Raw genomic sequence first — 23,121 nt, forward strand, 5'->3', positions numbered from 1 at the left:
TAATAATAATACCGTAATTATTATTATTATTATTGTTATTATCTCCTGGGCTATTGCCTCATAAGTGGTGTCTTGGTATCACTTATGAGGTTCAGATCTGCCTTTGGATAACTGACTAAAATAAAAATAAATCATATGAGCTTAAATCGGGAGATCGTGGAGGCCAGGGAATGTCTCCATTTCTAAATGGCATGATTCCCAAACCAAATTCCGCATTTCCGTCAGAGAGATGGCTGCAGTATGTGCTGTTGCACCGTCCAAAAAATATGATAATGGAATATACTTAAATTGAAAGACTATTATCTCAACACGAACACATGACAACGTTGCAAAGATCTGTACAGTAACATCTCGTAAATGGTATGATGGTACCCAGAGAGACAAGCCCTTCCAAACACTAACCCTCGGTAATCCAGGAAAATGATAACTGTAACATGTGTTAAAGTAAGACATTTTTAGACATCACGACGCCCTCAAACTAACTGGACATAATCATAATGGACAAAACAAATAAGAAAATTCAGCTTACAGACGTTGCACGTCCACTGTATACCATATAACATCTAGCATGCGCATAACAAGAGCTCAACGTGCCAATGAGCACATGAGGTTGGATTCAGTGATTTCACTATGCGTCACATTCTGCATGATTCCTTACTTGGTCATTTAACGATGCTGTATCAACTACTGGGTTATTTAGCGTCGATGAGATTGGTGATTATGAGATAAGGCCGAAGATTCGCAATAGATTACCTGACATTTGCCTTACGATTGGGAAACCTAAAAAAAAAAAAACAACCAGGTAATCAACCAACCGGGAATCGATCTCACGCCCGAGCGCAAACCCGATCGGAAGGCAAGCACCTCAACCGGCTGAGCTATGCCGGAGGCTTGCTTCCTGCATGATGGTTTCCGTACATAAATAATAGTAGCAATATGGATATCGAATCATCTTACCGAAGTACAGAAGTAACACAAAGTATGCCGTAGCAAACCACCAAATATGCATCGCCTTCTCTTTTTAGATTCAGTAATTTTAAATCCGTTACCTTGAATGTACAATACAGTATATCCATTTTAAAATCGGTATCTCAAAATGACGCGAGTGTAAGGACGCAAATAGCGAGAGCTACTAACGCGCCCTTTAGCTAACAACCAAACCTCCACCTGGAGCGGCATCAAAATCAGGAGCATGCATTTTTCATCGAATCATCGCCATAAACGAAACATGAGCACGGACTTTGAGCCGGAACTGAAATGTCAATCAAATGAAGTGTGACATGAGAAACCCCTTAGACCAGAAAAATTTCGGCAAGATGCTAGTTGAGTGAAAGTGATTTTGCTGTCGCCTTATATTATATAATCCTGCATAACGCAGTTTCTCAGGGACACACGTGGATGCTAAGTATTACAAGCGATTTCTGCATTATCATATCAGTCAGCGCTAAGAAGAAAACGGTCATTTTTTCTTTAGGGTACAATTAGTAATTCACGCTTATTCAGGAAGATGCACACTGTCACACAGCCCAACCAGTGAATTAGCTTTTTGTGAGGTGGAACTGAGACAATAAATCCTTGTGAATATGACTTATTTCCTAAAATAAAGCAACTATTACGGGAATAACGGTTGAAAAATATAGTTGACACCTCTGATTGAGGTTCTGACTGGTAAGTAGGTATACCTATTATCAAGCAGTGATATTTATTTATTTATTATATGAATTGTCATCAACATTTATATTAGTTATGGTGTATCACCACATATTATTAGGCAATACATCTCACTTGAGAATATGTGTCAGGGGAAGAACAATAATATTGTTTGTATACGTCTGACTATACTTGTTTTTTTTAAAGATGGGACATGACAGGAGCGTTGCGATCGGAAAAACAACTGAATGTCACAAAGCGTGGTAGGCCTGTTGCTATGGTAACAACGGCTGAGTTGCCAAACTTACAGTTTCCATATGGCAAGTGCTTAATAGCTCTCTTGGCTACATTTATTGTGCACACAATGTTAGCATTGGCACGTTTCATCTTTGATTCTCTGTCGATTTTTGTATTGTTTTCTTACCTTCGCGTCAATTGTCAATTAATGTTTTAACGTCAGCCATCTTAACGACAATTGCTAGCTACCATCAGCTGGCAGCGTGGTAGTCCCTATTGGCAACATGGCACTGTAGTTCCAAGCTCGGCCGCTTAACTGTCATGTCCCATCTTTCAAAAAAACAAGTATAGTGTAATATGTAGCTTGCCAGCGATGTATGCAAGGGAGGAAGAAAGGAACTGGCCACCCTATCCCCTATCTCCTGGCTGAGTAATGTCTTGGTGTCGCTTGTAGGATTCAGACCTGTCTTCAGACAGATGACTAAACAACAACAATCTGGTTGAAGTAGGCCTACTCTGCACAGTACAGTGCGGTATATCGCAACTATACTGTATAGGTATAAACGCAAACGGATCCGCTGTCTCCCACAGATTTGGTGTAACGTTATTCATATGGCTGGTGAACCGTAATACCACAGTCTAGTATACAGTCACGAAGCTTGAGTTGATGAGGTTACTATGAACAATAGACTGTGCAGGTAGTATTTCGCATTGTCTGTGATGAGGCGATAGTAGCGATCCTAGTGGTTAGCAACTATCTACGGATGCATATTTCCTAAGTATTGAGCTTCGTGACTGTAATTATATACTAGACTGTGGTAACATTAATTTCATGTTCACATAAAGATCCATGTTTGTAGTCGTAGTACACAAATTACTATTCCTATTTATTCCATCTTTCAATACTGTTAATATGATTTCTCTGTGTAGTAGGAATTTGAATGAGGACCATACATACATACATACATGTTCTACCCATGGGCAGGTCTTTCACTGCAAACGCAGCATTCTCTAATCTTTCCTATTTTCTGCCTTCCTCTTAGTATCCGCATATGATTCACACTTCTTAATGTTGTCTATCATCTGATCTTCTTCTGCCCGAACTATTCTCCCGTTCACCATTCCTTCCAGTGCATCTTTCAGTAGGCAGTTTCTTTTCAGCCAGTGACCCAACCAATTCCTTTTTCTCTTTCTGATCAGTTTCAGCATCATACTTTCTTCACTCACTCTTTCCAACACAACTTCATTTCTTATTCTGTCCATTCACTTCACACGCTCCATTCTTCTCCATATCCACATTTCAAATTCGTTTCTCTTCATTTCGTCGTAATGTCCATACAATGCCACACTCCACACAAAGCACTTCACTAGTCTCTTCCTTAGTTCTTTTTCCAGAAGTCCGCAGAAGATGCTCCTTTTTCTATTAAAAGCTTCTTTTGCCTACGTCCGGAATCTTTTACCGTGAAAAGACTCATCATGGCATGTTTGCAGTTTTTCTTGGGAAGGATAAATGCAGTAGCTTCCCGTTGCTTTCCGCACATCCCTCTCTTTTTCGCAACTTAAAAGATCCTGGGGGGACAGCATGGAGGTGAGGAGAGTGGATTTAACTAATTGGGCTCTCCGGACTTCACCGAAATTCACCGCAAGGGTTAAATATCAGTTCTATCAGGATTTTTGTCCCAACCAGAGAACGGGAAATCCCAATTAGCCTTTGCTCCCTTTATATGGACATTAATTTGGACAATATCAAATATTAGTGGACATTTTACAATATAGATTTTTCGTGTGTACATTCCTATATGTTAACCTTTTACCTTGGATTTGTTTAACATTCGTGAACGTGGGCATTTTTACTATGAACATTTTATTTTGGACATTTTAGCCTCTAAGCACTGCACTGTCTTCAACCGGAAAATGAAAGAGTAAGACCACGGAACAGCTGTATACGAGTAGGCTTACATCAGACAATAGAAGAAAGAAGTCTTGAGAATGATTAATGATGGGATAGAAACTACATAAACATCATGAAGCATTATTATTATTATTATTATTATTATTATTATTATTATTACTATTATTATTATCATCATCATTATTTCGTTCAGTGTAACAAGAGAATAATGAAGAATGTAATCTTGCAAAATACAAATGTGTTAAAATCTCTCAAGGGAACGCCGATGGATATGCCATAAAAAAGCGACAATTGGTTATTACTTAGAACATATATGATAAAAATCGAATCAGCAGAAATGAGGTTCAGACGTGCAGTGAAGGAATAAGTTACGCGCTTTTAGATTTTAAAAATTTAGACACATATAGAACTGGAATGTTCAAATGAATACAGAATTTAAGAACATAAACAAAACTGATTATAACAATATATATTATTTTAATGTACCGAAGTACATATGATATTTCCATGCAGATATTCTGCGTCATCATACGATGAAAGAGTAATGGAACGAAGAAAAATTCTCTCCGGTGCAGAGGGCGGCCACTAGAGGGAACCCAACAGTTGGAGCTTAATCTGAGACGATTCTGTCCGACGCCGGGGTTGTATCCGGTGTGGCTTAGTGGATAAAGCATCAGCATGTAGAGCTGAAAACCCGGGTTCAAATCCCGGCGCCGGAGACAATTTTTCTCCGTTCCATTACTCTTTCAACGTATGATGACGCAGAATATCTGCATAGAAATATCATATGTACTTTGGTACAATAAAATAATATATATGATATGCGTAAATCACTTCGTGATTTAAGACGGCGCTTATTCCGTCGGATCCCGGCCAACTAGTCACTCATAACAAGTGCACCTCAGCACACGTGTGGACTTCGGTCCTACGTTCATAGACATCTATGACGTAGTGCAGAGGGTGGCCACTAGAGGGAACCCAAGAGTTAGAGCTTAATCTGAGACGATTCTGTCCGACGCCGGGTTTGTATCCGGTGTGGCTTAGTGGATAAAGCATCAGCACGTAGAGCTGAAAACCCGGGTTCAAATCCCGGCGCCGGAGAGAATTTTTCTCCGTTCCATTACTCTTTCATCGTATGATTACAATAAGTTTTAAGAATTCCAAAGTCAAACTAATGTCAAATTAGAAAAACAAAGCACACCCGAGATATTACGACACCCTTTGAATAGATTGCACACTGAATTCATTCCGAGTTGAGTAGGACAACAAAACAACTCATGAATATGAGGTGGAGGTAGTGGTGGTGGTGATAATAATAATAATAATAATAATAATAATAATAATAATAATAATTCCAAAATCCATTGTTTGTTAATTAGGAAGAATGTCAACTACTCGTACTTCTAAACAATAGTCTCTTGCAATCAAAACCTGAAAGAAGTGACTCTCTCTGGAGTGCCATCTAAATTCTCCGCCACTATTAGCGATGATCACACATTACGAAACGAAAGTAAATAATTAATATGAGCGACGTGATATACGAAACCAGTTTTAGGAGATGCAAGTGGAGAAAGGATAGACTTGCGGCCGAGTGAAAGGACCCAGTCCGACTGACATTTCTCACGACGTGCTGGAAGCGGAAGTTTTGCTGGTGTCATCTTAACACATCCTCTGACATTTATGGCGGACAAAGCAGCTGTGGATTAGTTTCCTCGACTTGTTATTTACTTTCTGCCAATATTATTCTATCACTGCTACATCACTGTTATTACTTTAACTTTTCACGGTGATTTCAGAGATAATGATAAATCTGCAGGCCTACAGTGTAACACACAAATAAATAAATAAATAAATAAATAAATAAATAAATAAATAAATATCGATTGGTTTTCAATATTAAGCACTTGGCAACTAAGCCATTTTAAACTCGTCTCGATTTAATTTATAATCCATTTTTAATATGTACACAAGCAGATATCATCATATAGAAGAAACTGTAGTGTAGAGTAAAAGATCCAGTGAGATTTCCCCACTCATCTCTGGCACAATCTTAATCATAGTGACACTGTAACTGAAAGTTGAGAACGTAATATTCGGCCTGGACATGTTTTTAAATTTTTGTTTTTTTAATTTTCATTAATGAACATAGAAATCTACCAATGGTTTCACTTCTTCATCCGATGGAAAGTGTACTTGAATTGCACCACCTTCGGCAGGGTATGAACTCGTGATAAGTTTATGAAGGACAACAAATAAAATAAGCTTTTTTTGGGGGGGTGGGGTTAAATACTATAGCGTGTGGTTCGATTCCAGAAATGGAAGTGAAGATCTTACCATCCTCATAACTAGCTATCTAGTGTCGACAATTTAAATTATTTTAGGGTTCCTTCTGACACAAGCCTGCACAATAGATAAAGGAATAAATTGTGAAATTTTAACTGAGAAGGAACGAAGTAGTAGCAGAATATGTTCAGCATTCGTTTTGTACACCACTAATATCATTGTCTGGAAGCGAACCCCGATTCCTTTCGTCAAAAGCTACCTGTTATTTCTCTATTCTTTCCTAATAGCCATACGAGTACTACTCACAGCGCAGAATGAAGTGATAACATAATACATAATATATAACAAAAAAAGTAATGTATGCCTCAAATCGGAAACTTAAGACAAAAATGATTTAGATGCGAAAAAGGACTAGACAGATTGTTTGCTTCTATGGTATATCCCAATACTGTATATGATATATTTGATATGATATATTTATTTCTACAACTCTTATTTGGTAATGGGTCGCCACCACATCTCTGTATTCGTGCTCCCCATTACCTTCTAATTACAATAACACATACAAACTTTCATTGACGTGTGCAGTCATCTTATTTTACCTTTGTTACCTCTATTACTATAATACATACTCTCAATTTGCTTTCTAACCTCTCACCTTAAAATTTTCTCTTCTTTCTAATGAACACCTCACCACTTTTATTGTTTACTTATATTGAAGTACTTCCTATCGTCTAAAATTTCCCTAATTTTGAACTAACTTTTATTAACACTATTTAATCCTAATCATTCACTTTCCCCTCTACTTTACAATCACTTCTACCTCTCCTCACTTCTGTCATCACTCTTATCCCCTATTTCTCCATTAGACACTGAATAACATGTTTATTTTGTTTAATTGTTCCCTTTCACCCCGATAAATTTTCCGTTTGGCACTATTTTTTGTAAGTCAACTCACCCTTCATTTGTACACTTACATTGAAATACTTGTTGTCTTCCTATCTTTTCAATTTCTCTGATTATACGCTTAGTCGACACTCCAATATTAGTAACTTTTCACTACCAATTACTATTAACAAACACTTCTAATTTTCTCTAGTCACTTCTTTTATCAACTATTGTTTCTCTGGACACTAATTCACTTATTCGTTCATATATTATCCCTCCGATTATTTTTCTAGTTACTCCTACTCCTTGAACACTCACTTCATTGTTTCTATGTCTTTTGCCACACTTTTATCACTCCATCCCCCTTAAGCACCAACTTCGTAGACTGTAGTTCTGAAGTTCCTTATTTTCTTCCTTTCCCTCACAAGTAGATGGACTACCCAAATCTTCTTTACTTCCCCTCTTTGTCGGCTCCGGACGTCTTGCTTGTTTCTTCTTAACCACCTTCTTGATCTGTTTTCTATGACCTACTCTTCCCGCCGTCAGCTGATTCGTCATCTTATCCCTTCCGCTATTGTCAGCAGTCTTCAGTAACTGTTGCTTGCATGGTGACGATGGACTTATTTGCGACCACGCGTCTCTCCTTTCAATGACGTCACACGTGTCTAATACTGTATATGTAGGTACTGGTGCCAACTCGGAAACTCCGTGGTTACTTGCACTGCAGACCGTTCGTAAGAACCGATCACGTTGGTCTTCTAGGAAAAATAAAACACGTATTACGTAGTAATATTTTCTGTTAATTCTATATCCATGTTAACTATAACAGCAAAGCTTCGAAAATTGATGGAATTAACGGGGAATGGAAAATACTCCGACAAAATCTGCCTTCCTTTGGATTCACCGAAATTTGAACACTATTCACGGGTGAGGGGGGAGTGTACACACTTGTAGTTAGGTTAGTTGTGCGTTTCTACATAGGCTAATTAGCAGTAGTAGCAGCAGCAGCAGCAGCAACAGCATTAGTAGTATTAGTAGCAGCAATCCTTGCGCAACGCCCATAAGTGACCAAGGCCTAACTGCGGACTGTTGGTCTCACATCCACATGCCTCGAAAGAGGTGAACGATCATCCAATCAGTAAAGAGGTTAGCACAGGCGTTCTCAACCTGGTGCTCTTTAAAAGACATTTAGTGCTCTCGTCATGCGAATAAAAAGTGATCGCAAGCACGAACGCTCCTGAGATCCTTTTTTTCAATTCATACTTTGTTGTATGAGCCGGAACAATTATGTTTCCATCCATCCATTATAATTTCTTAAGGACTTGATAGACCTTCCCGTATTTCATGGTGCGTAACTCCTTTGTGGACTTAATAAGAGAAATCAATATTATTCAAGAGAATAATATGGTTCCTCGTGCGGAGCTTCAATTGATAGATCTCCAGTCCTCCTTAGCTCTGAAATATTCGTTTAAAATGAGAAATTCTCAGCCTTTGAAGAGCAGAAGATACAGCACTCCAAATATTGCGGAGTGTTTCTATCAAATGTATGGCTATGTTCGGGACAACCTACCTATGCGAAAAAAACTTTATCACTTATGAAATACCTAAGAACAAAGATGAACAGGATTAACTAATTCACATCTGTAGGACTGCTTACAGGTAGCTATATGCGACTTCTCCTTGGACATTACTGAAATTCTGAGTAACATTCAAGTTCAAGGATATCATTATACTGATATGTGTTTTAAAAATTTGTTTATTTGTTTAAGCTATTTATTTTGTGTACTCATATAGGTCTATTAAGCATATTCGATTGTTTATGTGTTTATTTGTTTAAGCTATATTTTATTTTGTGTACTCATATAGGTCTATTAAGCATATTCGATTTCATGGTGCTCGATCACTTAATATTACACGTGGGTAGAGCTCACAATCTCCAAAAGGTTGGAAACCCCTGCGTTAGCATGAGGCCACAGCCATTATAGCAGATTCACGGAATCGGATTTTTCCACCTACTGTAGCTTCCCAAATTCATCACGATCCTGGGTGGACACCGGCCAAGAAGTCATGAAGACACGAATCAGCGCTCATTCCGTAACACTTAATCCAAAGCAAGCGTCTTAGACCACAAAGCTACGGCGTGACATTACCACTCGAGGCAGACTGCACAACCTCCGAAAAAACAACTCAGATCACAAGTTTAGAATACTCTACTAAAGCAGTGTTCTATAAATTATTGTTTCATAAAATATATCTAAACTAAAATGAGGTACAAATCTTATTGTACTGTTTTGTTTAACACTGTATGACAAAGTACAGTTCACTGACATTATCAGGAACCACTAGGAATGAGAGAACTCGTGAGAGGGAGAGATGTGTGTATCCCACGTGTAACAATACACGAGTACACGGCCTGTTACTGCAGTGAAAGGAAGCAGCTACGCTTACGTAACAATTCGCGGACTGGGTCAGTGTCCACCGCACCAGCCTCGCTCCACATTAGGACGACTATTCATCACAACATGGGGAAGGAAACCACGTCTGTCTACGGTTCATAGTACGTCATCAATGCCGAGTCGGCAAGTTGCAACTTGAAGCACGACACTTCATTCGAGCTGATAGCTTACTAGTTTGAGTCAGGGTTGCCAGGTTGTTTCCAAATAAATTCGAAATTATTTCTTTAAAAGTCGCCCTTTAGAGGCAAAAAGCTCCCAAGATTTTTATTTCACACTTTCTTCATGAGAGACAAAAATTCTGTTACAATATTAATAATATCGTAGAAAGAGATGTTAAAATAAGCAGTGTGAAAGAGGCAATAATGAACTCACTGTTTATGGTCACACAGACACACACACACGCACGCACGCATGCACACACACAGTTATTTACCCATACTAAAAAACCCAAGAATAATAGTATTTAATGTACCCGGGGAGGTAAATATAGAGAACGCCGAGGACGCAATCATATCTCAGAATTCGGAATTAAATTTGAGTATAGGCGACGTCACTCCAAAATTCGTATTCGAAGATAGAAAGAAGCACAAAAACCTAGTAATAGAAGTGCGATCTGAAATACGCAAACGCTTGGCAGGAACAAAGTTTAAAATAGGGTGGCATGTCTGTAATACTGACGATTATCTAACCGTCCTGCGCTGCTACAAATGCTCTAAATACAACAACAGAGCCCAGGAATGCAAAGAAGAACTAGTGTGCCCACACTGCTCACAGAACCATAGAAAGTCAGACTGCAAAACAAATAAAGAAGATCACTGATGTATTAACTGCGTTAATGTCAATAAATACAACAATGGAGCTGCAATTCGTGAAAATCATTCATCGCTTGACAGGAGCGGTATTTGTTACACAATTGCACTAAAGAAGTTAGCAGAAAAGATCGACTATTGAAATGGATGTTAACCCTACACACAAAAAGTGCAACCACTTACGTTTTGTACAGGGACATCATTTTATTTTTACTTCAATTTTTATTGTACCTGCGTTTCTAAATGTACTTGACTCCCACCCCTTTCACTGATGTCCTTGCTAACGTCAGTCACACAAACTTATGGCCGCTGTTGCTAGCAGTGAAATAAACAGTACAGAGTACAATGTGTTTCAGAAATATGTTTCATTTTCTGTAGAAGGAAGAGCTTATTTTATATTGAAGTTTATTTTCACATAGGTATCGTGTGTAGCATAACTGAATTTATCTGTGTAGACTGAGCACAAGTGAAGATTAGAGTTATCGAAAGTACGGTACCCTATAATATGCTGCGGTACTTAACAGCATTATTTAAACAAGAGTTTTGTTTTACTGTTTGTAGGTATGAAGGACGATGATGGAAACTGGAATTACAATATAACCGAATGTGAACAATAGTTTTTTCACAATTTCCTGATTATATAATTACGGAATATTTTCGTAGAAATGTCAATCTGGTAGATAAATTTAGAGCAACAGAGTGTACAAAAAGGAAGAAAAGTGTAAGATGGCGAACAAAGGTGACAGAAGATGCTAGAGAAAGGATGCAGCGAGGTCCTAATAAGTCGGTCAAGAAGTTAGCTGTAGAAATTGGGGTTCCTTACGGAAGCGCTCACAAAATTCTCAGGAATACATTAGGTTAGTAATATGCTGAATAAAGTAGACATTACATAATGAATATAACCGCCTGAATAGTTGAGTTTGTGAAAAAAAAAAAAAAAAAAAAAAAAAATTGTTACAGGTACTATTCTACTGTTTTTTGATAAAATACTGTAAAAGTAATTATCAAACTGAAAATCGTAATACTGTATTTCCCTGTAACATAAATGGATACACTACTTTTCTCTCCTCCTATCGCTAGTAAAATGATTTGTTTACATATTGCACTAGCAACTCCAAACTCCTGCAATGGAAGGGGGGTAACAGTGTTTCCGAGTATAGCCAGGTTAATGTTAAAAATGTTGGTAAAAATAAAGTGATGTCCCTGTACAAGTTAATCTACAACACAAGCGCGCAGCAACAACCAACTTGGTCCAACTTATGCAAGAAGCTCAAATAGACATTGCTCTTGTGCAGGAGCCGTATAATATCCATACTCATCTTGCCGGTATACCAAAATCCCTTAGAACATTTGTGTGTGGGAACGGAAGGAAACGATCGGCTGTAATCGTAAATAACAAAGAAGTAGACGTACTACTCATCACACAATTATCATACGAAGACTGTATCATACCGAAATAAGCTACAAAAACTTGAAATTCTACGGAATATGTTCATATTTCGATATCACATTAGACATCAACATAAACATTAGAGCAGTAGAGCACATTATGCAATTCTCAAAGGGGCAAGATCTATTAATAGCAGTTGATAGCAACGCCAGGAATAAAACATGGCATGACACTGTAACTAACCAACGAGGTAAAACTCTGGAAGATTTTTTGATGATCAGTAACCTACACATCATAAATGAAAGATCAGAGCCAACGTTTGAAACTATAAGAGGCAGTAGTTACGTGGACCTAACCATAATTAACCCCCGATTATTACAGCACGTTAAAGATTGGTCATGCGGCACACAAGAAAGTTGTTTGGATCACAAGTTACTCACATATAACATCACAGTGGAAAGGCAGGCAAGACATAATACCACTATAGGAAATGTGAGGTCAAGATACACAGTAAGGGAAGAGGAACTAAAAAAGTTTGATACCCTCTTCATATCTAAAGTTGCATCCAAATTTAACTGTAAGAAAGAAAATAAAAGCACGGGCCAAGTCGACCAGGAAATGTGCGAAAAAACAAATATCTACGAGCACGTGGAAGACCTAATAGACGCAGCATTCTCTTGCATCATAGAAACCAGCAACGCCACCTTTAAAGTTTCAAGAGGAGCCAAACATGTAATGAAGAAAAACACAGTCTCCTGGTGGACAGACGAGCTAACAGTGCTGAGGAAAAAGACAAATGCACTAAGGAGAAGATACCAACGAACATATAATAACGAGAACCTAAGACAAGAAAGAAAAGGAAAGTACTTGGAAGGAAAACGAGTATATGAAGAGAAAATGCAAGAAACAAAAATACAATCATGGAAAGCAATCTGTACCATTGACGAAGGAACCAACCCTTGGAACCAAGCATACAAAATAGCATCTGGAAAAATTAGATCTCCAACTACATTGAACATACTATTAAAAGAAGACGGAACCTATACTACGGACACGAGCAGCACAATAACACATATGATTGAAAACTTCATACCCAAAGATGGACAACACAACGATAACGACCAACATAGGAAGATTAGAAAGGAAGATCAAGAGCCAATAGGCACCGAGGACGACAAGAATTTCACTACAGAAGAGATAATGACAACTCTAAAGAAATTCAACCCAAAAAAGTCTCCTGGAGAGGACGGATTATCCAGCGAAATCCTCATGAGGGCTATCAAAGTCCTTCCTCTATTCTTTACCAAAATGTATAACGCATGTCTGCAGAAGGGCTGTTTCCCCACAAAATGGAAATGTTCAATCATCGTCCCACTCATCAAGCAGGACAAAGAGGACTGCAACGACGTGTTCAAATTTCGCCCCATCACCTTACTGAATATCGGAGGCAAACTGCTGGAAAGATTGATGATCGACAGGATATTGTATCACACATACTCCAACGAACTCCTTAACAATAATCAATATGGATTCACCCCCCAGACAGGAACAGTGGACGCAGTGGTAGAAGTTAAAAACTTCGTAGAAAAGAGCCTGAGCTCGAAAGAATGTGTCGTTATAGTCAGTCTGGACGTCAAAGGGGCGTTTGACGCAGCCTGGTGGCCCAGCATCCTTAAACAACTAAGAGAAATTCAATGCCCTAAAAATCTGTATAGTCTATCAGCCAGCTACTTTAGCAACAGAAGAGCAATTTTTTCAACTACACAACAGAAAGAGAAGTTCAAAAAGGTTGCCCACAAGGATCATGTTGCGGCCCTGGATATTGGAATATCATGTTCAACTCACTCCTAAATCTGGACTTCAGCAGCCAAACCAAAGCCATAGGCTTCGCAGATGATCTAATCATTCTCACAAGGGGAAAGTTCAAACTAGAAGCAGAACAAACCGCAAACCAAGACAGCAAGAAGATCGAGAACTGGGCAACTAAAAACAAAATAGAATTTAACGCCAAAAAATCTAAGACTCTCTTCATAACAAGGAAAAGGAACAAGGACAGAAATGTCAGCATTTACTTGAACCATAAAAGGCTGGCTCAAACTGAGGAAATTAAAAACTTAGGAATATACCTAGACACCAAATTCAACTTCACTTCTCATATAGATCATGTCGCAGAAAACTCTCTCACTTTGATAAACAGATTGGCAAGAACAGCTAAGCTACAATGGGGCTTAGGTCACAAATCGCTCAAGACAATTTATGAAGGAGCCGTTGTGCCTATTTTAACTTACGGAGCACCAGCATGGGCGGAAGCAATTAAGAAAAATAAGAACCTCGCGAAATTCAAGAGGATACAACGACTCATCAACATCAAAATAGCCAAAGCCTACCGGACTATTTCTTATGATGCCTCCTGCATACTAGCTGACACACCCCCCCCCCCATAGCCATAACAATAGAAGAAAAAGTGCAAACTTACCTGGCAACGAGAGTCGACAACGCGGAATACGATTCCCCACTGGAACCTAAATACTGGCGACATCCTGCACAATCACCAGTCATTCACGAAATGGAACAAGGAGCCCTATATCCAACTGAAGTGTATACCGATGGTAGCAAGACCGGAGAAAATGTAGGAGCAGCAGGAATTATATTCGAGAATGGGAACCCAACACACCAACTAAAATACAAATTACACAAAAACTGTACAAACAACCAGGGTGAACAGATTGCAGTCATAAAGGTACTAGAAACGCTCCAAGGAATCCAATACCGATCAGACGAAGAGAAGCTTGTCGCCATATACACTGATAGCAAGATAACATTAGACCTACTGAGTAACAAATCCAAACGGAGCAGAATAATTGAGAGAATAAAAACAAAAATTATAGAATTAACACAATCCAAGTGGATAATACACTTCGGTTGTGTCAAAGGACATTCTGGTATAATGGGCAACGAACTAGCAGACAGATTGGCGAAAGCAGCGGTGTTAGAGGATAGTGAAGTCGTCTACAATAAAACACCAAGAGAAGTTATTCTGACACGAGAGAAGGAGAGGGGGCTCGACATGTGGCAGCAACAATGGTCCAATTCGACGAAAGGAAGGATAAGCAAAGCCTTTTCTCCCCTCAGTCAAGAGGAGGCTGAGCCAAAAGGTACCCCATTTTCCCGAAATTCACAGCAATGACAACAGGACATGGAAAGCTGAGGGCAAATCTCCACAGATTTAGAATAATAGAGTCTCCCATATGCCCCTGTGGACAGCAGGAACAGTCAGTCACGTAATATTTGATTGTAGCATAGTGACCAGACAAAGGAACGACATGATAAGAAAAATCCAAGAAGCAGGAGGCAAGTGTCCAACAATGTGCGAAGCACTGGCCTCCAACTACCTCCAAATATTTTCGACCTTCGTCCGCTGTATAGACTTCACAATTCTGTGAAACATCAAACTTGACAGTGAAATTGCAAAACTTGTAAATAGGATAGTGAAAGTGAAGTCTTGATAATTTTTAATTATAATTTAGTGTGTTTCTATTCTTATGTGGGGTTTGGTAATTTGTAATTATATTTTAAGATGATTATATTCTAATTGTATGTGTAATTTGTAAAACTGATACTGTGGAACTATGTCCATGTCCCTAATGTCTTTTGATCTATCTGTGTAACTTACTGGTGTATTATCTTTATCCTTTTGTGTGTTTATTGCTTATTGAATTGAAATCTGTAACTAGGAAAATGTAGGAGTGATATATACTTAAATTATTGCTGCTAATGTAATTTAAAATTGTAACTAGGGTAATCATAGGGTCTTATAATCTTGAATTAATAATGCTAATGTAATTTGTAAGTTTGTAAGAAGGAAGGTGTAAGGATTCGTAATTTGGAATGGTATTTAACTATAATTTTATTCTCATCGTATATCTTATCACACAGATATTTATTGATTACGCAACTGGTAAATTTGCAATCTTAAAAATGTAATTATCTAGAAATGTCAAAACATGTAATATTACAACCTATGTAATGGGGCATGTTGAAATATATACTGTAAAAAAGAAATGCATGCACGCACACACACACACACCCCCCCGCGCGCGTTAAGAAATTGCTAGTGGAACACACGAACAGTGTTTTTAATTCATATTATTCTTCGGGAGAAAAGCAGATTTAGCGAACCTAGTTTGTATTGAAACAATTCCACAATGTATAACAATAAAAATCTGAGATAAATAGATAAGTTAAAAACCTTAAATGGAAAGTATATAATAAGTTTCGAAAGCATAAAAAAGTTTAAATCTTCTATTAACTTTATAATTTACTTAAATAATTACACTTAAATAATGATAAATAAATCCTGTGTTGCAGGTTTAACACTAGCAACAGTCAAGTTGGTAACAGCACAAAATGTTACTGGTACAAATCCTGCAGCAATCAAAGTGAACGAGAGATTCCGACGCCTAATTCCATACATGACATTCTACTTTGCACAGCAGAACTATGGCAACAGACCACAGTACCAGGAGGTGGCTCCTGTCACCAGCAACAAGCTATCAGCAGTACCACAATACCAAGGCAATCTCGTGGTGCCCACCACTTACCTCCTCCGCTACACTTCTAGGCCAGCACTTGCACCTAGACCTTTCTCTCCAAGTAACAGATATCCAGATTCTCCTACAGCACAGGCCTACCAAGCACAGCCAGTTAAAGAGCTGCCAACAGCACAGGCCTACCAAGCACAGCCAGTTAAAGAGTCGCCAACAGCACAGACCTACCAACCACCACAGAATTACAAGATTCAACAAATTAAAGAACTTCCACCTGCACAGATCTATCAACCAACACATACTTACCAGACACACCCAATTAAAGATCTTCCACCTGTGCAGGCTTACCAACAGTCACAAACCTATCAGACTCAGCCAATCAAAGACTACACAGGACAACAGCCAACACCACAGATAAAGTATGACACTGACAGAGCAACAACTATAATGCAGATTCTGAATATTTTGCAAGCGATACGCAGACTGCCCACAACAGTGACCCCTAACAATAGAGAGCAGACAACAGCACAGCTTGTGGACATTTTGCGACAAACCAGCCAGCTACCCACCAGCACTGTTGCCAGTCTGGCTAAAATTCTGAGTCGTCTTCCTCAATATAAGGCTTACCAGTCAGTGGACACACCCATTAGCTCAAGTCCCAATCCTATCTATACCAATGCTAACCCTACCATCATCCGTATATATCCCAAGAACTATGTAGGCAAAGTGGTTCAAGTCTCCACGCCTGTACCAAACCAAGTAACAAGCTTAGACTATGAGGCTTACGATGACCCCAGCCCACCAGAACCCACTCCAAAAATCTTGGTCAGTCCCTTAACTCCCATTCCGAAGCCTGCTCTGCCTCAGGTGTCGACATTAGCACCAGTTCCTTCCCTGGCTCAGAATGTCAATGATCTTCAGAATTATGACTATAGCTCTGAGGTTATTGATACTCCAGAAAGCAAACCATCAACGAAAGGCAAGCTAGCTTCAAAGAAACCACAAGCAGTAACAGATTCTGTTGATGGGGTGCAGACATATGGCTATGCAACTAAGCAACCTCAGTCCAACTATTACCATGGCCAGACCACAACGCAGATCTTCCCAGATCCCACAACAGAAGGAGGCACACCAGGACGCCCAGGCATAGACTATCCAACCTACTCGAGAATTCCAGAAACTAGCTTTACCTGCAAAAACCAGAGGTACAAAGGCTTCTTCGGAGATCCTGAAACGTCTTGTCAGGTAAGTTCATATACCACTTATGGTATATGAATAAAACATCTTTAAATTTTTCAAAATGTACAAATATTTGTAGAAACATGTTACTTTTTTACCATGACACAAGTCAAACAGGTGTTTGACTTCAAAAACCGTTTAAAAAGAACTTAATGTCCGTAAATACTTGTAAATTAATTGACCATAGGAAGGAAACAGATAAATATTCAGATTAATTTTTTTGCAAGACATATTATCTATTATTTGTGCAATTTTTTTTATCATATAACTGCTCAGCTTTTTGTTACACTTGTTAGCCACATGCACCATGAACAGATTTTTTTTTTTTTTTTTTCATTTGAACAAGAGTTTAAGAATTCCAACACATCTTTTGAGAACAGTGCATAATGTTAAAGCTCGTCCTATAGGCAATTGCATCATACGTGATAAAACTCCGTATAATGTTGTCTTAGACTGTAACCTGCTAACTAAAAAAAAATTACCTTTTCGTTAGTTAGCAGGTTTACACTCTAAGCCACAATAAATCCTGATCCAAAAGATAAGAGTGGAAGAGAAAATGCTGAAAGACTGAAAGAAATAAATTACTTTTTTTTTTATTTGAAATTACATACCAAAGAAAGAAGATACCAATAATAATTATCAAATCTTTTATCAATTACCGAGTACAGTATTATCAAGAATCATTCCAAATCAAATTAAAACACACATCGAATCTCTTCCTAGAAAACCCAGTAGGATACCAAGAGAATATAAACTACATGGATCTCATATACTGCACATTTCACACAATTTTACAACAAAATGCTAAGTTCCAGATTGCACATGTGTAATCTTCGACTTTGAGAGAGTTTTTGATATCCTAAATAGTTTTATGGTAGTTTTTACAAGAATGCGAGATCACGAGGGAGATTATTAATATAATCAAGGATATGACTGAGATATATAAAAGTAATGAAGGAAAACTTACTGAACCCATAGAGACAAACTCACGTGTGTATCAAAGATGTATTCTTTCCCCTACTGTTTCCAATAGTACTCTACAGTTGATGACACAGCTCATCTGCCCTGAACCTTGGGGAAGTTTGGGGTGTTGTTTAGAGGGGTGTGAGGCTAACTTTGGAGCAAGAGGCTGGCTAACGGTACTTTTGGTGTGAATATCCTCTGCTTAATCCCCTTTCTATTTTCTCCAAAAAACCATTTCTCTCTCTTAATTTGTACTTGGAAGACGAAGGTGAATGTTTGCTTAATAGAATTGCTGGAGTAAATATATATTCAAAGTTAAGGCGTAGCAATATAACTTTCATGTGTAGTGTACTCCATAGTAACGTGACACGGAATTGGTAAATCAATGTTTTTATAATGCATGCTACATTGTACTTCTAACTTTCTCTCTATCCACTACTAGTGCGAAACTACTACCCCAACTCCGCATTCCTTCCAGGGCAGATGAACTGTGTCACTAACTATAAGAAGGTAATGGAAATGAGAAGTACGCAATTGGGAAAGTACAAAGTGACTTGAAGTTAGTTTCTCCTTGCAAAATTATTTATTTCAAATATATAATTTCATGTATCGCACTTATACTGTTCGCATGTGTTGTTCAAACTGCCTACCACTGTTTCCAATACATTTCATATGACAACTTACAACCGAATCTGTATTCTCTTCTCATCGCAAATAATTTAAAAGGTAGACAGGACCATCAAGGATCGCTACTTTAAGAGCATTAGTGGAAATATTTAATATCATAACATCCTATTGTTCGGAAATAAGAAAGACAAAGATGATAGAGCAATTCAACCAATGCATAAATATTCTGAAAGGTTTCCACAATTTAACACCAACATAACTCTTTCTTAGTGTAATATGTATCTAGTCAGTGATGTAATGGAGGGGGAAAGAAATTGGCTAACCTATCCCATTATCTTCTGGCCTAGTTGCCTCATGAGTGATGCCTTGTTGGTGTCACTTGTGGGGTCCAGACCTGTCCATTGACAGTTGACTAAATATACATAACTTTTCGAGCTCAGAATTTTATATTCCATTACCTTCTGATCTACACCTTTTCCAGTTGTATTTCAGAAAATATCAATTGTATTTCAGAAATTATCAAATGTATTTCAGATTAGTCAATTTAATTTCAGAAAATATCAATTGTATTTCAGATTTGTCAATTCAGTTTCAGATAGTATCAATTGTATTTCAGATATGTCAATTGAGTAGCTTAATATCAAAGAAGGACATCTGTCATCTCCATAGTTTTGATCTAGAGGCAATTTTTTAATTCACAGTGTTCTTTGTAATATTTAACACAATTTATTTTATGAATGTAGTGTTAGGGTTTGCATATGGTTTCACTATAACTGGATAGAACATGAAAAATTGCATAAAAAACCACAGCTATCTAAATTTCGATTGAGGTCAGATGTCCGTCTTTGATATTAAGCTACTCAATTGTATTTCAGATGGTATCAAATGTATTTCAGAAAATAAGCAATGCATTTAAGATTACATAGTCACTTTTACTTTACAAAATAACAAATGTAGGATTACTTGAGATTTTAACATATATTTAAAAAAATGGAAAATGGATTTAAAAAATCCTTAACTTAATTGCATTTTAGTCAGACAGGCATATTCTCCATAGCTAAAGCTGCAGCATAATGAATTGTACTGTGTTGCACTGCACGAGCACAATCACCGCCAACAATATTATGTGTGTTGCTTCATCAATTTTATTCTCTACAGTAGGTAAATTTGCCTGCAACATCAGGAGCTATGATGTCAGGAATTCCAAAATGGGTTTTTACATACATCTTCACTTTACACCAAATGATCTCGATTGGATTTAACATTGGAGAATAAGGTGCCAACCATAACTTCCGAAATACAAATGATAGTTTCTGAAATACAATTGACAAATCTGAAATACAATTGATGTTTTCTGAAATACAATTGATACTATCTGAAATTGAATTAACTAATCTGAAATACAAATTATACTATCTGAAATTAAATTGACAAATATGAAATACAATTGGTATTTTCTGAAATACAATTGATACTATCTGAAATTGAATTGACTAATCTGAAATACAAATGATACTATCTGAAATTAAATTGACAAGTATGAAATACAATTGGTATTTTCTGAAATACAATTGATACTATCTGAAATTGAATTGACTAATCTGAAATACAAATGATACTATCTGAAATTAAATTGACAAGTATGAAATACAATTGGTATTTTCTGAAATACAATTGATACTATCTGAAATTGAATTGACTAATCTGAAATACAAATGACAAATCTGAAATACAATTGATATTTTCTGAAATAGAACTGGAAAAGGTGTAGTTGTCTCGTAAGTGGTGCCTTGTTGGTATCACTTGTGGGGTTCAGACTTCTCTTCGGACAGTAGATTAAACAACAACAAAGATTTCTAATTTACATATCAATAATGTCCACAGGTCTGGCACTACTGCGATCTCAACGGTGGACAAGCTTCATTTCTCTGTCCAAATGGAACCATGTTCAGCCAAGTTGGTCTCACATGTGACTGGTGGTTCAATGTAAAATGTTCATCAACACCACAACTATATGTTCTGAATGAGAGGCTGTATAAATACATTCTGCCAGTAGCACCCAGCTTCCCTGAAGATTTTGCTGGACCCCTTGTGGACCAATACCTAACACTCAAGTTTAACGAATTGGAAAATAAGAAAAATGCTAAAAACTCGAATAAAACCGAGACAGCAACTCCAAGTAAAGAGCAATAAAAATAAATAATATAAAGGGAACTATAGAACTGTAATCTCACAGTAGCATTCATGAAACCTTCATATACTGAAATAGTAATTGGAGTTGCTTTTTGTTAAACTTCAAATTCGAGTAATCTCATGGAGTCCAGGTAGAACATCATAAGCAGCAATTAAACACTAAAATATCCTCTTTTATTTATAACTTATTTCAAGCATGTGATAGTCCAAATTTATGCTGGTGAATTATTTAATCACAACAGCACCACAGTTCAAATTTGAATCAATAATAATCAATCTTTGTCCTTACATAAGGAGAATGAAGAGAAGAAAGCTTATTGGTAAGCTATTACAATTATGGAAAATTATGAATTTAGAAAACATTGTAATCCATTTTTTTGAAAAGAAGCTTCTCTTCAATCTCAATATGCAATGAAAACCGTTGCTAATTTATTCTGACTATAATTACCAAAGTAGAATTTTGTCATTAAAATAAAGACTTTTACTATACAATACCCAAACTGGTACAGGCAAATCCCATTGCTTCAAAATTAACATCTCAGAAGCACTGGCTGTGGACGAGGGATCAAGTCTAAATCCTATATGAATTCAGTTACAACTTCTATAATAAAAAATGTCCTATTCCTCTTCATCTGATAAAGTAATTTTCAACATTACTATGACGTGCTATTTGATATATTTCCAGCAATGAAGAAGTTCCAGCAAAACTTCCTGTCATTAGTACAAATATTAGAGGACAAAGAACAACTTTAGTGAACTATAAATATGAAGATGCAATAAAAATAGCCTAAACACGAGAAGCTGCAATCATAAAAAGATATTACTGCCTAAGTTTACGTGCAACGGAGAAATCATTAGAATCTCAAGTGGCAGAGAACATTAGTTCGAAAATCATAACTTAATGTAATTGTAAATAGAGACAATGTGTGTGGTTCAGAAAGCCAAATGTCATAAAGAGGTACATGTCGAGTACTTCTGACTGACAACACACAAGACTGCAATGTGATGAGGCCATTGTAATCGAATTATGGGGTGTATGCAATATCCATCATTTCTCTCAATGACGTACAATATAATTTTCTTTCATGACACCATAACCTCCAATTAAGAATAAACACCACCCCCAAGATTGCATCGACATGTTTACATACCCCTGTGATGGTAACAACATATCTAGTCACTTGAAACATGTGCAATATGCAAGATAACTTGTAGATCTTGTTCAAAACTTGGAGAAATACTTTTTTCTAATTTATATTTGCATTGTAGCTTGTATTTTGTAATAAAACTGTTTCCTAAGTATGATGATGTTATTTGTATTATCTACTAAGGCAGAGGAACCCAAACTTTCTTCATTAATAATGGTCAGCAATTCTTTCATGGTCCTCCTAAGCAAGAGAAATTCCCAATAACTTAATTTAACAAGTAATTCGGTTCTAGCAACTTTCATATTCTAACAGTAACCGTTAGATAGAAATTGATGTTGCTGTTGATATATTAATGTATTAGTATATTATTAAATAAATAACAAAACTCCTTTCCAATCCTAAAATCCTTCATCATCACAGAATTGCCATAGGACATGTTGAGTGTTTCCAAACAAAGCACAGGTGACATTAGCGGCAAATCGAATGCTTCATCCATCCTCAACCAAAATGAAAGCTCTCATATCTTCTCGATTAGAATGCATTTTAACTTACCAAATTCGAAAGAGAAACTGAAGAAAAATGTTGACTTTAGACAGAAAACGCACATCATAATGCTCACGGCCTGGCACTTACAGTGAAGAAAGTGGCTCATGGGGTGGTATTTTATGAATTCTTAACATAAACATCTTCAACAATGTTGAACATATCCTTCTACAATCATAAAACCTCCTTAATTTAATGACGCTTTTTTTTGCCGGCCAGTGTATGAGGCCTGTTCA

At 37.3% G+C, this 23,121-nt stretch overlaps 2 protein-coding genes and 1 non-coding gene across 6 annotated transcripts in view; 2 read left to right on the forward strand and 1 right to left on the reverse strand.

The window, feature by feature from the left end:
* LOC138708858 (uncharacterized) overlaps window positions 1-22,496 on the forward strand; it is a 98,404-nt gene extending 75,908 nt beyond the window's left edge. The window contains exons 4-5 of the mRNA XM_069839119.1: window positions 15,994-17,417; window positions 20,886-22,496. Of these exons, the coding sequence (XP_069695220.1) occupies window positions 15,994-17,417; window positions 20,886-21,194 (1,733 nt within the window). The 3' untranslated portion in view covers window positions 21,195-22,496. The remainder of the gene's footprint in view (window positions 1-15,993; window positions 17,418-20,885) is intronic.
* The window catches only part of qin, a 256,680-nt gene that overhangs the window by 198,311 nt on the left and 35,248 nt on the right, over window positions 1-23,121 (reverse strand). The window lies entirely within an intron of this gene.
* TRNAY-GUA (transfer RNA tyrosine (anticodon GUA)) lies at window positions 4,447-4,518 on the forward strand. The gene has a single exon. It is a non-coding gene; the product is annotated as a tRNA-Tyr (tRNA).

Source organism: Periplaneta americana, chromosome 1, assembly GCF_040183065.1.
Source record: "Periplaneta americana isolate PAMFEO1 chromosome 1, P.americana_PAMFEO1_priV1, whole genome shotgun sequence".
Taxonomy (NCBI): Eukaryota; Metazoa; Arthropoda; class Insecta; order Blattodea; family Blattidae; genus Periplaneta; species Periplaneta americana.